The 18,053-nt window shown below is 36.9% G+C and overlaps 2 protein-coding genes across 4 annotated transcripts in view; one reads left to right on the top strand and one right to left on the bottom strand.

Annotated features, from left to right (window-relative positions):
* Window positions 1-696: 696 nt before the first annotated feature.
* On the bottom strand, window positions 697-9,258 carry cstpp1 (centriolar satellite-associated tubulin polyglutamylase complex regulator 1). Its single transcript, XM_077569422.1, has 9 exons — window positions 8,988-9,258; window positions 8,734-8,836; window positions 8,499-8,629; window positions 8,155-8,239; window positions 7,722-7,807; window positions 4,879-5,080; window positions 2,133-2,242; window positions 1,437-1,500; window positions 697-1,314 (listed from the first exon to the last, which is right to left on the bottom strand). The coding sequence occupies exons 1-9, from the start codon at window positions 9,040-9,042 to the stop codon at window positions 1,146-1,148; spliced, it is 1,005 nt and encodes a 334-aa protein (XP_077425548.1). The 5' UTR covers window positions 9,043-9,258; the 3' UTR covers window positions 697-1,145.
* Window positions 9,259-11,987: 2,729 nt separating this feature from the next.
* Window positions 11,988-18,053, top strand: part of ckap5 (cytoskeleton associated protein 5) — a 39,510-nt gene continuing 33,444 nt past the window's right edge. For all 3 annotated transcript variants that reach the window (XM_077568098.1, XM_077568097.1, XM_077568095.1), the window contains exons 1-3: window positions 11,988-12,069; window positions 16,837-16,921; window positions 17,199-17,392. In XM_077568098.1, the coding sequence (XP_077424224.1) occupies window positions 16,865-16,921; window positions 17,199-17,392 (251 nt within the window). In that variant the 5' untranslated portion in view covers window positions 11,988-12,069; window positions 16,837-16,864. The remainder of the gene's footprint in view (window positions 12,070-16,836; window positions 16,922-17,198; window positions 17,393-18,053) is intronic.

Raw genomic sequence — 18,053 nt, 5'->3', positions numbered from 1 at the left:
AAGCCTGATGACAAGTATTTCAACATCAGTCTTTGGGAGATGTGACTGAGGGTCTTGGAGAAGCGCTAATAGCAACTCGGTGGAAAATACTTGGGTCAAGCCTGTATCTTCTACACACGATTTTAAAATAATGCATAATTGGAAACTTTAAATGCATCATTGTGGGAGTACTTTTGTTGGAAACATACCGAATAACTAACTAACGCGCCAAAAGGTTTGAATCAGTTACGTAATTTCCGGTATCTCATTAGCGCGCATAAAGCCGCATACGTCATCAGCACGTGATCACGGAGGTTTCATCGGGGCTTTTGATACATTGTTTCGAGCAGTCTGTCGCACTCGGCTGACACATGCTCCGGAGTCTCAGTGTCAAACGTCCCATCTTTAGTTATCAGCCCTTCTTACTACAGATAATCAGTGGAATTTTGCTAATCTGAAGTGTAAACTGTGGACAAAAAACAACAACTTGATGTGCTAGAAAAATAACAGCAATTTTTGAATCAGCATGTCAGTTTTAGTTGTAATTAGCATACAAATCTAACTCAACAGAATCCCACCCCCTAATCGTTCCCCTGTGTAATGGGTGGCTAAAATTAAAAAGGGCATCCAGCCGGAAAATTGTGCCAAATAAATTGCGCGAGTGGCTCGTGACAACACCTGATGGGACAAGCCCAAAAATTGCAACAACAGACAATGAATCATTACTACTCTTTTTATTTTTTGTCTTTTGGCAAGTATCTCTGTACTTCTTCTTAATTCAGTGTGAGCACCTTTGCTTTTACATATTTTATTTGTCAATGGTGTAATCATTTGTGTGGGTATCAGAAATATCAGTCACAGTCACAGTTACGTCTTTAATAGCTATCATATCCTTCAGTCCCACCCAAAATAATGAGCATAATGTAATTAAGTGTATAGTTAAAGGAGAACAGGTGAGAGGATAGAAAGCTTTCAGTCATCGTATTCTAAAACAAGCTTAATACGCTACATTTAGACAGTGAGGTCTTCTTGTCATACTACATAAATTTAAGGTTCAAGTAATTTCATGCCACTACACTACTCAGATGGGAATCAAACTAACTAGTGCAAGTTGACACAGGCAACAAAGTCTCTAGTGCAACAGAAGCATGGCGGAAGGTGAAAGCTCAGTTTTCAGATGAGTCCGTCTCCTCTGTAGAGCCATCGCTCTCCACCTCCATCTTCCTCCTGTGGTGGATGTTCCTTCTGGGGGAGGCCTTCCTTTGCACCTCCTTCAGCATCCCCACCGCACTGCCGCTGCTGTTGCTGCCGGGGCTGACTGAGATCTGGGCGATGCTGCAGGGAGAACGTGAAAGTGGGCCAATTGAAGGAAACGGGGAGCAACGAGAACAGAAGGGGAAAGGCGTGAGGGAGGAATCCAAAAAGGTAAAAAAAAAAAATGCATATGCATAACTCACAGTTTGTCCAGTTCCTGGTCCATCTCTGGGTCAATCAGTACCTCCGTCTTACTCGGTAAGGCTCCTGTGACCAACACGTAAAGACGGAAAATTTTTATTTTGAATGTTCCACTTTTTAATCCTGCCTTTGGAGTCTGTGGTACGCTTATACTTCTAAACCAGTGATGCCGTTAGAAAAACTATTGTCTGTTAGCGAGAGCCACTACATCGTGATAACTTACATTGATGTTTCTGCATCTGGCAATTTATTATTATATTATATTATTAGTATGGGATTTTTTTTTAATGGGCTTTAGGTGAACTGATGAATACACACACGCACGCACGCACGCACACACACACGCACATACACATACTCACCCACATACAAAAAAAACGATATATATATATATATATATATATATATATATATATATATATATATATATATATATATATATATATATATATATATATATATATATATATATATATGTGTGTATATGTGTATATATATATGTATATGTATTTAAAAAAAAAAAACATTTATTAATTTTTTTTAATTGATTTGTTGGATTTTTAAAAAAAAAAAAAAAAAAAAAAGAGAGCAATGATGATGTCAAATCGAATGAACAATACTGAGCTCTCCTGTAAAAAAGTATAAAAAAGAAAAAAAACTATTGTAGGCATAACATAGGAGACAAGGAGAATATTTACCGATCATTTGGTTTATGCTTTCCTGTTTAGCCAGACCCATCAGTAAGCTGTGGTATGACACCTTGCCAGTCTCTTCTAGTGCTTCTTGTAAACAGGACCTGGGAGGGTGGCTACACACAACGAATGCACACACAAGCACATGGTTTTTGGTTGGGTAAACCTAGCAAGAGTCACCTGCACAAGGTGCTTGGATGAAGTGAACAATCAGAGGGAGTGGGAGATAAGAATGAGAGTTTTTACAAAATGACAAGTATGAATTTGTTGACAAACACAAAAGGGAGAAAATAATGTATCACATACAAGTGCAACAATTAATCCATTAACTCATTCACTGCCATCGACGGCAATAGACGTCAAAAATTAATTTGAACTAATTTTTCCCCACTTTTGTTTAAAAAGAGTATGAATACCTAGAATATTTTTTATTGTATTAGAACAGATATAAAATTTGTGATTAATCGTGTGTTAACTAGTGAAGTCATGCGATTAATTACGATTACAAATTTTTATCACCTGATGCCCCTAATTTTTTTAAATAATATTTTCTTTAAAAAAAAGAAAAGAAAAAAGATTATTTGAAAAAATTATAAATAAATAAAGAAAATATTATTTTTAAAAAATTAGGGGCATCAGGTGATTAACATTTGTAATCGTAATTAATCGCATGACTTCACTAGTTAACTCAAGATTAATCACAAATTTTATATCTGTTCTAACTGTACAAAAAAGAAATTCTAGGCTTTGATACGGTTGTTAACAAAAATAGAAAAAAAAATGTTAAACTAATTCAGTTCAAATTAATATTTGACGTCTATTGCTGTCAATGGCAGTGAATGAGTTAATGGACAAATAATCAATTATCAAATGAATCAACAACGATTTTGATAGTTGTTTTGAGACATTGTGTTCAATTTAAAAAATGTCCAAAGCCTCGGAATTTCTTCAGTCCTTCATTAAATAAGCCATATCATTGTTGTGTTTAATTTGCTTTAACTTTGGAAAACAATTACCAACATTTTTGCCCATTTTTTGAACCAAACTAGTAACTGAACGATAATTAAATTTGGCTTGTGCATTTTCGGCATTGTCAATTTAAAATACTGTTGTTGTTTTTTTTTTTAATAAAGGCTGATAAACTTCAAATGATACTTTACTAATTTTGCAATTTTCAGGTAACAACCAATCACAACCTAAGCCCTCAACACGTCATGTCATTTTCAGTCGACAAAAAGTGTCAAAATGCTATTTTAAAGGAGTTAATAATAATAATAATATAATGACGTTATCAAATTCAAATAGACAGCATATCAGCTTTTTACTGCTGAAAATTGCAAAATTGGTAAAGTATTCCAAAGGTGAATCTTTGATGAATTGAAAAAATTGACAGATTCATTATTAGTTAGTTATTAGTTACTTGCAGCCCTAATACCTTAAAAATATATATTCTGAATCCTCACGTATGTCATGTTTATTTCTAGTCATGTTTAGTTCCTGTCACGTTTAGCTTCTGTTTTCTTGTGTGTTCCCCTTGTCTTGTCATTTCCTGTTTTAGTTTGAAAATTGACTCCTCTCGTCTCTGGTCACTTGCCCTTCCTCGTGTGGTGTGTGTGTCAACCCTGACTCCTGATTGTTTCCACCTGTGTCCCCATTACCCTCATGTGTCATCCAATCAGTGCCCTCAGCCAGGTGTGTCTTGTTATGTCATTAGTGTTGGTGTATTTAGTCAGGTGTCTCCCCCCTGTCTGTGTCGGTTCATTGTTGCTGTTGTTGTAAGTCTTTCTCCACGTCACGCTGGCCTTTTTTTTGCCTTGTCAGGAATCATGTCATGCTGTTAGATTTGCCTAAGTTGTTTAGCCATGTTTAGATTCATGTTTTGTTAGTTCAATTTATTTTGTACTTTGAAGATAGCTTTTTTTGATTAGAAATTAAAACCTTTTTTCTTGGACTACACCTCGGCCTCCTTGCTCTGCCTTCCCGCATCTGGGTCCTAAAGCCCCACCTTACTGACAACGTATGCTTACTAAATAAAAGTTTTGGGTACCCCATAATGGAAACGAAATTGGAAATAAATAGATGTGACATGATAATGTCACTGAATAGCATATTTGGATCTCTCCACAGATGTTCAATTCAAGGACATTCAGAGCTGCTCCAAACCCATTGCAGTGCTTGGTTTCTGTTAAAAATACTTGGTAGAATTGAGGACAAAGATTTACACAAAATGTCATCAGACCAAAGAATATTGTTCCTTACATTCTCTAAGTCCTTCATACAGGCAGTCTACGCGTTCCTGGCTCATTATTCAGACTTTGTTTTATCTTGCCCTAAAAAGATTGGTTCAGTTATGTTCTTTTGGAACTTCCTCCCATCTTTCCAAGGGATCTCTGGAGCTGATGAGTTTTGTGTTTTTCACGGTCATCAAGGCTCTTTTTCTACAGTTGCACAAATCTGCAAGACATTTTTAGTAGTTTTGCCACCTGTCTGTCTTTAGTCGGTTCATTGGATGGCATTTGACTTGGTCTGTCAACTGGAACCCTTTTAATCCGAAGGATTTTTCATTTTTCCAAGCAAATTTTTTTTCTTTGTAATTTTGGGTTGCTGAGTATTATTGATGAAGAAGAAAAAAATGTTTTACAATAAGGCTACAAATTATTTAAAGTAAAAAAAATATATAGAAAGAATGAATTCAGAATATGCATATTCTGATATAGTTTCTGGCATGTCGTGTTAAATGAATTTGGTCTACCTGTTTTTGATGCGGTCACAGAGGTCGTTTATACACTCAGCTAAAGTGGAAGCCTCCACTTCGAAATCCTGTTCCTTGCTATTTTCCTCTGTGGCCAAGCAAGGAAGCTGTTCGACGGAAGTTGATGTGGGGACAATGACGGTGTTTGGACTCTTCCCAGCTAACAGATCTTGGTAGATCAGCAACACACAATCCAGGAATTCTACAAGCACAATTGGGAGTAAGGCAACCACAGACAAGGGATGAAAGAATGTAGAGTTTCCATTCATTTTCTATTGTATTGCACTGTATTGATTTAGGAACAAAAAAAATGACTGAAGATAAATCTATCACTAAGTGTGATACGGCCTTAAATAAATTCGGCCTTAAATAAAATTAATAAATTCAAACAAAATGTCTGTGTTTTCTTCCACAAAATTTCTGATTTTACTGATCCCCACTTTGCTTATAGAAATAAAAATAATATCTGTTCGGAGCCAAGTTGTTCATGTAAGCAAGTGTACTGTACGCCAGCGGGCATACGAACAATACATTTTTCAAAGAAAAAAAATAAAAGAACTCTACAAATAACACTTGCATGTCATATCCTTGTGGCTTCAGAACATGCAAGCAGACATCCATGCATTCGGAACCCGGCGGCATGGGCGGGCATTGGGTGGCCGTGCGTGCCCTGGCAGTCAGCTGTTGGCTTTGATTGACAGCTAAAGCTAGCAAATGACAACACATACATACATAACAATGGATGGCGGGTGGACGGTCAGACGCGGGTCCTTTGACAGACAAATCTACTTCTGGGTTATTAACCAGCGCGCACTCGCTAGCTGGCCGAATGACCGCCCACGCAGTGGTGTAGTGGTCCCTGGAGAAGTGGGTATAACTCTCAATTTTCACCAGTTTTTTTTTTTTAAGTATTCCAGGAAAACGTCCGCTTTTAGAAACGGTGACATGTAAGAATTAAAAATCCGTCATTTGTACTTGCTCACAATAATAAAATTATCATGACTTGCTTAGAACAGTTTGGTAACAACAAGCAGCTTGAAATTGTCATGATTGGGGTCAGCTGTTTCTGCTTCCCCTTCAGTTACCGGGGAAACAGCTGGAGGGCGGAGCCCGCGAAACACACCTGCTGCTCATCAATCCATCAGGCCAGGATAAAAGCCTGCCAGGAGCAGCAAGAAGTGTCGGGTTATTACTCCGTGACGCTACTCACCTAACCCGACTGGTAGCGCTTCTACAAGAACCTACTGCTGATCCCTGTGACTTGCTTTTTGTCCGCCCTCGAGCGTGATTTTTGTGTTTGCTTTTTGTCCGCCCTCGAGTGTGATTTTTGTGTTGGTTCGTTTTGGTGGATTAAAACTATGTTATCCACATCCCTGCCGTGGCTCTCCTACTTTCCTGCATTTGGGTCCTCCACTCACATACCGTGACCGAAATAATGTAAAATGCATTTATCATGAGGCAAGCACAAAGTATATGTTATAATTTTTTTTAATGAATAATGAACAAAAAACAGTCTGATTAGACTTCAGTCTTGTTTTGTGCATTCTTGTGTTTTAAATAATCGGTACTTAAAAATCAAGTACCAGCCAATAGCTACTAGAAAACTTAACTAGAGCATGTAGCAGTACATGTAACCCGCAGCGTCCAGCCTGGCAATTGAACCCATGTTGTGATCAAGTATCCCGTGTACGAGGGCAAATCAGTTCACCTGAGCTAAATTTCTGGGTCGCCATTGTGTCTCGGGTGGGCATTTGAAGGATGATTATTTTCCTCGGCATAACCCGCCCTACTCTGCCTCCAATTGGCTCATCAGTCCTCATGCCAAAAGTTACCCAATCTAATCAGCGTATGCAGGGGGTAGCAGCCAATTAGAGGCAGAGGAGGGTAGGCCGTGGCTGAACGGTGTGCATCAGGGAGGATTTAGAAGTGGGTATACTCAATGCTGACTGAAAAGAAGTGGCCGCGTATACCCGGGACTACACCACTGCGCCCACGTCATATTTATGGTAGCAACTGCTGCCTTTTTGTGAATTAAAAAAAGGTGATGCAAAGCGACATATTGTAATGGGAGCCACCAAACGTCAAACCTCGATCCAGGCTGACACAGTTGACATCGCTGGAACTTCTGTGAGTCCTCAGGTTACACCGTGCATAGGTGAGTGGTCAACTTTTATTTGAATCATTCAAGCTACACAAACAACACATGCTTGGACAAAATTGTCGAACAGCAGACACGGTGATGCGGTTAAACAGACCCACACACGCACGCAAGCACAACAACAACAATTTATGTTACAGGATAAAATTATTTGTCACATTGCAGTACAATGTGAGTTGAATCCTGTTTTTTATGTCATTGAACCCATATATCGCTATTGGATCGTTATCAGTTTTGCAGTAGAGGCAAGTGAAATGAAATAACACAAAATAAAATTAATATCATAAGTAGGTGATATTAGCGATGATGAGGAAGATGAGATGAGTAAGCAAAGTTGTGACGTCTTCTTAGTGTGTCAGGGCTTGTTTAATCCAATTGTATGTTTATACTAATTGTGTGTCTGTGCTGTACTTATATTTTTGTATTTTATTGTTTTTTTTAACATCATGGCCAGGGGACTACAGAGGGAAAATAGCCTTCTGGCTAATTCTGCCTTTTTTAACTCATGAATTTCTATGCGTTTTATTTAATTGCACCGTCCCCTTTTAAATGAATCAAATCAAATCAAATTAGTATGAATACTTTAATAACAAGAAATAGGGAAGTGAATACTTGCAAGTAAATAAGTATCAATAAAATAACACAAAATACAGCATGCAGACGCCATAAAACACTAAAAAAGTACCTTGGTAGTAGAATTGCAACTGGAAGGCGTAAAGAAAGTCCGAGAAAGACATCAAGCATTCTAAACCATCATTCAGCACAACAATTCTATAGGGAAAAAAGAAGAGCAGTTTAACACACTGTACTACCAACGAGTTAAATGTACTGTGTTAAATAACATATTTATATGAATATACTGCAGAGTGTACACATAGTATATTATATACTATATTCGAAATGAGTGAAACAGAAATACTTGAAACTCAGTTAAAAGCCACAATTGAGTTCATCTGTTTTTTCTTTTCAAAATCTTAGTCAAGTCTACACCAAGATTGATATTGACTAAGTAAGTGCCCCCCCCCCCAAAAAAAAAAGATATTGAGCAATTAAAAATAAAACACATATCCAGGAATTGATATTGAAATTTTGTGATCAGTGATGTTGCCATTACGGACCTGGCTGCACTCTTTACTATCTCCATTGGGAAGTCTGGACAAAGCAGTTGGAGCAGGGAGCTATACTCCAAGATGGACAGCAGATCTGAAAGCAACAAACATAAGGACAAGAACAGATGACTTGATTTGCAAGATGCAAATCATAAATAAATAAGTTAATAAATAATAATAATAAAAATGTAAATTGCAGTAATGAAAAGCACCAATGTCCAAACACAATCAAGTGGTCAATTTGTAATTTTTTAAAAAAAAATCAGCATCCTGGAGAACTGTGCAACATGTCCTCTCACAGCTTTCAAGGCCATTAGGTAAGTCGCTTCTGACTGTTTTAGTGTTTCTCTCACCTCCACTCTTGCCAATCTGCCGGTAGCATCTCCAGAAAACTCTGATGAATGAGGCTCTGTTATGAGGAGTGGCCCTGATGTAGTTAAACTCTCTGAATAGGATGTGGTTACCATTCTTTACACTGCTAAAACTACAGATACAAACAATAAATAAATACGTTTTAATCATCATAGCCAGGTGTTTTAGATCAGATTACACTCAATGTAAATGGGAAGCCGAATAAATGTGACATACTATTCAGCGAAGTAGCGGATGACACCAAAATGGGTGTATTCCTCTTTATGTTCCAGCAGCTGGGTCAGAGCATCACTCAGGTACAACAACACATTACTCTCAGCTGTGAAGCAAATGAACAACAAATAAATACCAGCTTGAACCCGGGAGGCATGTTATCCTACAAAAACTCAAAATTTCACTTAGGGTGCTCCCAAATATCCAAACTTACAAAGGAAAGAGCAACCTCTACGAGTCTCGATGGAAGAACCTACCGAGATATTCGTCAACCGTCACAGTTGGGTTAAAGCGATTCATTCCAGACGTCATATCGAGAGGAAAAAGTCGAACATTACATGAAATCTTACTCAAATGTAGGCAGCTAGAAAACTAATATACAGTACTCGCTCTGGTCGGTGTAAATGTTTGATGATGCAGTCGTGAGATTTTACTACGTCGTTTCTCCCCTATCGATTGTTCAGGCGAAAACGGATGTTGTGAGTCACCATTTCAATGGCGTCGAAAAACACAACCCAACAATTGGTTCCTGCACTTCTCTTTGGAAAGGCGAATGGGTTTGTTCACGGCAACGACACTTGAAAATGGTTAAAGGCAGTTGTCAGCTCTTTGGCTTTGATACAATTTTGAAGATTTTTCTTGCAGAGAGGTTATATTGATATATTGAAATTGTGGTATTTTTATTATGCTTATTTTAATTAAACATAATGGGACAATGAACTCTTATGGTTATTGAAAACATACCGTGAACATATATTTCTATATTCGCAAAAAAAAAAAAAGAAGAAAAAGAAAAAGTGTGGACTTGGTTTAGTCCACTGACCAGTACCAAGAGGGTGCCAGTTTGAGTCTTGTACAGTAGAGGGCGTCAATTATTTGTCATAATTTAACTTGACGTCTTTCAGACGCTTCCATTAAACTATGCCACTGCGTATGCACAGTGGTAAACATGGCTCTTTAATGTATTCGCATTATATGTCTAATTAATGTGATAATTTTTAATGGGCACATGAAATAGTAACTTCAACTGAGCCGTTTAATATAACATTGTAGTCCTTATGGCCATTAGAAAAATGTTTTTTAGGGGAGGTGGGATATCGTACAATAGTGATACAATCATATTATCTACTATCTTAAACCATAATATCGATACTTCTACTTGAGCAATAAATTTTAATACTATATTGAAACCTCTGTGGAAGTTATAGGGAGACCAGGGCTAGTTGTAACACTTGTTATGCTTTTATCCAGTTCTTGGAATCAATACATCATATATAAACAAAATGTATACCAGATGAAAGACGTGTGTTCATGTCATTTTCATACTTTGTGCCAGTATAAGCCATCAAATAGAGGGAGTGAACATGTGACATGTTGCCCATTCAATGGGTAAGTTGTCACACTGGATTTTGCAACTAATAAAATAAAACGACAAAAGTATCCCTTTTATTATTATTGTTTTATTATTATTTTTACAGCAAGAAAAAATGTTTGTCATTGTTCTTGAAAATTTGCTATAATCATTGAGCAAACTAACATAAAATATTATGCAATAGATCAAAGTTCTTAAGAACTGCTAGCATGTAGGTCATAGCTTTCAGCCTCAAATGCCTGTTTTGCTTCATTTAAACTGGACATTTTAGACTAAATTAAATATAGAAAAATTAAGCATTTCCGTTAATAGATTGATGGATGGTTCATTATGAAACTTAAACTAGTCCTGACGTGAGCATACTGTAGCTCCATCAACAACTGAAAAAATCTATTTTTGAGGAGGTGCGTTTTTTATTGGTCCATTCCTTGCTTATGTGACAACAAACCCCAAAATGACTGAGACAAATTGCCCCAAACTACAATGTTGGCTAATACTTGCTCTAGTTTAAAGTTAGCTTAAAACAGAGCAGTGACTGAGGCATAACAAGATGCCTGAATCGCTCTTCTAACAAGTCCACACAATTTGCTGCTAGAATTTGTCTATATATGACACCAGTTTCAAAATATATGAAGTTGAATTTTTTTACTTTGGATTGTGCAAAACAGATAACTGGCCCTTATCTCAGCTCACAATGTGCTATTTTCTTCTCAAACAGTACACAACCCCTGACCATTTAGGCAAGGAAAACTAGTATTCCACTATTTTTGTTGCGCCCTCTGGTGGAGAAAAAAATTGCAACGTGACAACTTACCCGTGATCCAACGAGCCCCGGTCTCCCTACATATCGATTGAGAGATTTTATGTCAGCGAGAAACTTATTGGCCAGGCCTTCAGAAGTACTTTTTATTTTTATTGAATTTTTTACACTTGCTCATTTCTTAAACGGTTCTCACCATTCTAAATTCAACATATTCCAAAATTCATGCCTTCCAGGATGCTATTTTTCTCATTCCAAAATCTTTTTTTTTAATCCCAAATTTCACATTTTGCACACCAAAACTGACGATTCATTCCCAATGAGACATACAACAAACAGGTTTCACATAGTTCCAACTCAAATTTCAAAATATTCCGCTGTATCATTCAATTCAATCATTCAATGTAAAATTCAATTTCTCAACATTTGCTTCAAAATTTCACACATGCCAAATATTTTACATTTTTATACTTTTACAAGTGTTGCCCTTATTATTTTTTCTTCTTGTTTGCAATAGATAGAAGAAAACACATAGGGAAACCACAGCACAAACCACAAAGGTGATGTGGCCAAATTGTAACTCGTTAAAACTGAAGCCGACCTCGGACCAATTAAAAAGTTCTTCATTTCGAAAGTTGCACTTTAGGGTGGGGTTTTGGTTCAAATTTGACCAATCACTGTTCGACACTCGTGACCTACGAAGACGTCCCAGGACCAACATGAATAAATAATTATTAGGATAAGCGATATTTGTGTAAAGGTAGTTGGCCTTATATTCACATAGTAAAAAAAAAAAAAAAAAAGAAAAGAAAAAATGAAGGTTAAAAGAAAAGCTCAGCCTCTCCCATTCTTTCTCCGCCCTTAGAGACGTTTGAAATTATTGAAACAAGTTCGATTTAACTAACAGTGTCACACCGGAAGTAATACATATATGAATGCTAAATCATTGTAATCCTTTAAACAAAATATTCATTATATTCAAATAGAGATCATTACTTTACAATAACAAAATTACATCACATAAAACACAACTTAGCTTACCAGAAGACGGTAAAATGTATGATTTTATTTTGTACCGGATGTTGTATTTTGAGTCCTGCGTGTGCGGTATGACTATTCTATAAAGCTTGATTGAGGTGATTGCATTTTCATCTCCGTCTTACCACCGGACGTCTGGCATCATACTGTCTCCAAGACCCCTCAAGAGGTATTCAGTCAATATCAAGTCAATTGTTTTCTCGTCTTGATTAAAACGTGTATTTGGCACATAGCTAGTGTGATAAGCTACTATGTTTCAGTTAGAGGTGATGTGCATTGCGTTGATAGGCCTGTTTGTGTTGGCGCGGATGGTTAGCTCGCGGAGCAGCTAAAGGCGGCTACCGTCCGCTATGAACAAAACGCTTTATTCCATGACAGTCACACGGTTGGCATACCCTTCAACGCGTGTTTACTTTTTTTGTTGTTGATATACATACGTTGCTCAATAAGTGCGCGCGCGCGCAGGTCTTGCTTTTTCAGTGGAAATATCTTCACCCCGAATGAACGATGGAACGCGCTAGCTTGATACCGTCACTGTTGTTGTTGAGTGAACGACGTTCGTTCACCCACCAAAAAAAAAAAAAAAAAAAACCCTGACACAATTTGTTGTGTTGTTGTTGTTATTGTTCCAATGGTCAAAAGTTTTGTGTAGTGTAACACCCGGAGTAGTTTTTATTAATGCAGAATTCAACTGATCAAATTGATCTTTCAGGCCTGAGTGAATTCATAAGTGTGTGCGTGTACTTAAAAACGTATTATGGTGCTAGCATTTTGATTTAATTGGGATAATGATACAAATATCTGTGTAGCTTCTTTCTTTGCATAAATATTGCAATATGAAACAAACTCAGATGTTTGTCTGTCTTGAATGCACGGTCGTTTCATTCTGCTGATAATATGGTCAAGTTTGTTGCTGCTGAAAAGTAGGAAAGTATACATTACTGGAGCTTCATCTTAAAGAGGGTACTTTGTGCAAAGTTGCCTGTTTTAATATGAAAAATGGGTATTTTTTTGCCGTGACCGGTAACTCTTTTACGATTTTGCTATGAATCACACAAGAACTAAAAATACAAATTCTGCACCAGTAAAAGTGCATAGCTTGTGGCATAATTGGTGAAAGCGATCACCCCAAAAGTGCGAGGTCACTGGTTCGATTCCCCCTCTGTATATTGTATGACAATTTCTTCACAACAACCTATGCGTTGGAGTTAGGCTGATAATGCCAATAACAGCCAATGCTTTGAAGTTTATGGTTAGATAGGTAATGCTAATAACATCAAACAGCCTATGCTGTGATGGCTATGGTTAGGTTTAGGTTTAGGGTGGCAAAGCAGAATGAAAACTTAGTGAAAAGACAAAGGGGATGAAGCGAGGCAGGAACCACTACCAGTGAGTGCATGACTTGGTTCGGCGGACGACCAATCAGAGCCATTCACGGCAAAATAGTGCTAGCAGGAAAATTGCAGGACACAACAAAAAGATCCACTGCCTTTTTGATATACATAAAAAATAAATAAAGTTATCTGCTATGAGCCTATTTCTCAAAATGTGCCCGTGAGCGTGCCATTCTGCCGCCTACTGTTACCTACAGTTCGGCTAACTCGCATAATAGCAAGTTAAAGTTCTTTGTTGAGACTGACAAAGCACTCTTATGTCAAAGTCAAAAGAAACAGCTAAGTGGCGGTATTCTGTATTCCCCTCGCACATTCTTCCATTGTTGAGGCTGGTCTTTCTTAAGACGCGTATTTATTTTCCCAAATTTTGGTGGACTTCTGAATAGGGCTGGGTATCGATTCTAATTTCCTCAATTTGGATTCACAAGAGTTCAGTTCGATATAGATTTTTCACGATTCAATTCGATTAACTTTAATTCAATTCTGGAACATTAATTCTTCTTAAATATCAAGGACATAATAAAAACTCAATAAACATTCAATTCCAAATAACATTTTGCGAAGGCAGTAACTGGTTAAATGGTTTAGTTTATTAATGAAATGTTATAATCACTGAAATGTTATACAAACATTGACATACGCAAAGATGAGATGAAAGTATTTTCATAACTCTTAATTCAATAATTGGAAATCTAAATTAAAACGATTCTGAATTGTCATAAAGTGCAATAAGTCAGGTCTTCCATAAATTTAAGAACATACTTTTAAATTAATGTGAACATTAAAATTTCAAGAGAACGGTAACATAAAAAAAATTGGCCTTTTAAAAGTCTATTTTCTTATGATTTTGTGGGGGGGGGGAGATCTTGAAATAATCAATTCATTGTCTTATGAATCGATATCAGGCACGAAAATGAAAAACAATTCTTTGTTGTTTTATTTATTTATTTATTTTAAACCCAGCCCTTCTTCTGAAGTATGCAACTTTAGGGACATTGAACTTTATAGGTTCCACATGTAATGTACCATTTTATCTTGATGGAGTTCAGTCAATTTAAAATGGAAAGCTAATGGGCTATCCTTGACGTGCATTAATCAATCATGTGCTAATGCTTTTGTGCAAGTGGATGCAAGTAATGCAGCTGAAGACATGACAGTATTTTGAGTCCTGTCCTATTGTGTGAAGTTTGTGAACCCAATTTTGAGGCAATATCACATTGAGCACAAATTAAAGCTGCTCTTTGTAACTATTTGTCAAAAATGATCTTTACACTAGCCTTTTTTTATCTGACCATTTAGAGGGAAAAAATGTTCCTGTGGCATAACTTGCATATTACTGTTTTCTGCTCCGCGTCGGACTTCGTGAAACCAAAATGCAACCAAACAAGAGACGTACCCCCTTTTTTTGGGTACAAGTGCTTCTTTCTGTGGAGTTGAAGATGCCACTTCTTCCATTTCAGAAGCCGTTGTTTTGCCTTTTTCCTCCTCCATCGTCTGACTTGTGCGTGTGTTCAATAACGTAAAGCGGCTTGGTGGCCAACTGCTTTTAAACGCCACATACACGATGCCGCAAAGTAAAACTAAATGACCTAAAGGTTGCTGAGACTTGAATTCTTCTGCAAAAGTCGCTTCTTACTCTTGTTTGGCACTTGGATAATCCAAGTGCATGCATAATAACAAAAATAATATTTTAGCGTTCCAATACTGCATACAATATGGACAGACCTCTTTGTCTAAAAAGAGTGTAATTGATGATAGAGATGATAGGTAAGAAAGGGCACGATGAACATTTTTCTATTGTCATGCCGCTATATATTGCCATGTCGCCCAGCACTATGTATCGGTGCCAATACCAGTCTTATTTTAAGGTATCGGTACTCGTGGCGGTGACCTATACCATTATCGGCCGCCGTCCTGCAGCTATTTTACGATCAGGGACTAGAAATGAGAAATTATATGAATACAAAGTAGCCATTAATTTTTGCCATTTTTTTTAAAACTACAATCATTAAAAATTCATCCACTAGCACATATTAAATTTAAATATTGTTCAGCGTTGTTGTAAAAAAACTATTGTGTTAATTGTATATACTGTGTTTTTATGTTTTTATGATTATCTTCTGTGTGTAATCAAAATAAGACATTGGTAAACATCTGTTTTTACTTTGGAAAACAATAACATAGTACAGCATCAATCCTCCCCTTTTTTTTTTTAATCACCATACTGTATACTGATATGAAGTACAAAATAAACACAAATCACTGGTTAATAAACAATAATCAGGAAAAAATGCTTTTGTAATACACTTTAAAGCAAAATTAAAATGAATCAGATTAGTCGCTTAAACAATTGAATAATTTATAGCTTAATCGATTCTAACAATATTCTATAGTGACCGCACTAGTAAAATCCCATCTCTGCAACCCACTTAGGCCTGTTTGGTAGAGTGGCCAGACAGAAGCCATTTCTTAGTAAAAGGCACATAGAAGATGGCCATGGAGTTTGTCCAACGGCTCCCGAAGGGCTCAGACCGTAAGAGACAAAATTGTCTTTTCTGATAAGGCAATGATTGAGCACTTTAGTGACTGACTGCCCAATGTCATGTTTGTTGGAAAGCAGGCACCGCTCAACAGGCCAATAAATGCCCTCCGTACAGTGAAGCATGTTGGTGGCAGCATCATGCTCTGGGGATATTTTTCAGGATTTAGGCAAAAATGAATGCAGCAATCTACAGAGACATCAGACAGACATGACAGTTCATCTTTTAGCAGGACAACGACCCTAAGCACAGAGCGCTAAGTTATCAAAGGAGTCTTTTTTGGTCTACATTAATTGTGACAACTGTCCTGTTCTCAGTGTTCCAGCTAGAAGCCAGAATTGTATTTGATTGAACTTTACTAGAGCCTTCTGAAAATGCCTGATTATTGACGCCTCCACCTACGTAATGGAGCTTGATGGGTGTGGAACTGCCCAAAGCTACTGTAGAAGACTTGAGGTTGTAATTGCTACCTAAGGTGCTTGAATAAAAAAGGCAGGAAATAATTGGCAGTGATTAAATTAATTTTTGTAATAAATCTGCCAAAATGTCAACTTTAAAAAAATAATTAATTTTTTTTTTGAGGAAATATGAATTTCTTTCCATTTTGAAATAAGGCTGTAAAATGTGAAAATAATTTCCAAATGTGCTGTACATACAAGGAGCAGCAGGTCTATGAAGTGGACAGCACGAGTACATGCACAAAAAAACAAAAACAAGGTTACCCTGTGTCCAATTTAATTGGAAACTTCTGCAAATTGGGTATATACAATGTTTTATATATATATATATATATATATATATATATATATATATATATATATATATATATATTTTTTTAATTTGAGTTCCATCCATTAAATCAAATGTACAAGTCATGGATTTTTTTAGGGGTTTTAACCTCCTTATTGTCACAATATTATTTAGCTTTTAACTCTCACCATTTCCTACAGAATTTATACTGTGCTTAATGTTTTTTATTTTATTTATTTTTCCATTTTCCAGTTGAGTACTTGCCGCTGCAAGTGGCAAAATGGGGGACGATAGTGAGTGGATGAAGCTTCCCATCGACCAGAAATGCGAGCATAAGGTACTTGTACTCCAGTGATATTCTAATCTATATTATCCTCTCAGCCTATGACCAATTAGTTAGAAAATAGCAAAGTGGCAATGTGAAATCATCAGGTCATAGTGTAAATGTAGCATTATTCCATAAATTTACAGAAGAATTGTTGTCGGACTTCACATTGGGGGATATTGGCCAGCCAAAATTTAAGGCTAATAGAGTGGTCTAGAGCCAGAATCAATGCTTTTGACAAAACACAGTTCTGCATTTACACTTTTGCTGTGAACTTTTTGATTTCTAGGTGTGGAAAGCCCGTCTAAACGGTTATGAAGAAGCTCTGCAGTTGTTCAATAGGATAGATGACGAGAAGAGTCCGGAGTGGGGGAAATACCTTGGACTGATTAAGAAGTTTGTCACAGAGTCCAATGCGGTGGCTCAGCTTAAAGGCCTCGAAGCAGCCTTGGCTTACGTTGAGAATGCCCACGTAGCTGTGAAGTAAGTAATGAAAAGTTCAATTAATAAATCCTTCAATAAATTGATAAGCAAAATATGGTTATGAGGTCAAACAAAACAAAACATTTGCATTGACTAAATTGATTCAGACACTTATCAACATTGAATATTGAAATGTATTTGTTTGTCAAACACTGAAAGGTCTCAAAATAATTCATACAACAGGGTCCGACATTCAGCCTTGCCAACTGGGAGACAGTAGCCAAATAGCCATCATTGAATTCTTGTTTTTGCCTGAAAACATTCCTTTCCTATCCAATTCGAGCAAGATGAGCCGGAAGGTTAGGTTTGTTTATATTCTAGAAAAGCTTAGGAAGGTTAGCCTGGCAAGCTACTTTCTTGAAGGAAAGAAAGTGGATTTGAACAAGCTGTCATTGACTGCCGTTTGGCCCGGTTCAAAACACACCGTGGAATAATATTCATTTATTTGCTGTGACATATTCTACATGAGCAATGTTGCTTTTCGGCACCGAAAGTCCATCCTCATAGTCTTGAAAATGGTGGACGGGAGAGACAAAAGATTTTTTCCATTCAGCATTAAACTCATTTTAAATGACTATGAACAAATTGGCCATTAAAACCCCGGCAGCTGATGGCATTGGAAGCATTTATTTAAAAAGACGTATACTTCCACGAATTGCTT

This window comes from Vanacampus margaritifer, chromosome 6 (genome assembly GCF_051991255.1).
Source record: "Vanacampus margaritifer isolate UIUO_Vmar chromosome 6, RoL_Vmar_1.0, whole genome shotgun sequence".
NCBI classification, from domain to species: domain Eukaryota; kingdom Metazoa; phylum Chordata; class Actinopteri; order Syngnathiformes; family Syngnathidae; genus Vanacampus; species Vanacampus margaritifer.
The sequence above is the reverse complement of the archived record's forward strand: the minus strand, read 5'-3'. Positions and strand labels throughout refer to the sequence as shown.

Bases quoted from the DNA above. Each gene is read 5' to 3' on its own strand.
- cstpp1 (XM_077569422.1), bottom strand. From the start codon at position 9,042: ATGACGTCTGGAATGAATCGCTTTAACCCAACTGTGACGGTTGACGAA. The intron at 8,240-8,498 runs GTGAGAGAAACA...TGTTGCTTTCAG, and splicing joins GCAGATTGGCAAGAGTGGAG to ATCTGCTGTCCATCTTGGAG. The intron at 1,315-1,436 runs GTGAGTTATGCA...TTCTCCCTGCAG, and splicing joins GACCAGGAACTGGACAAACT to CATCGCCCAGATCTCAGTCA.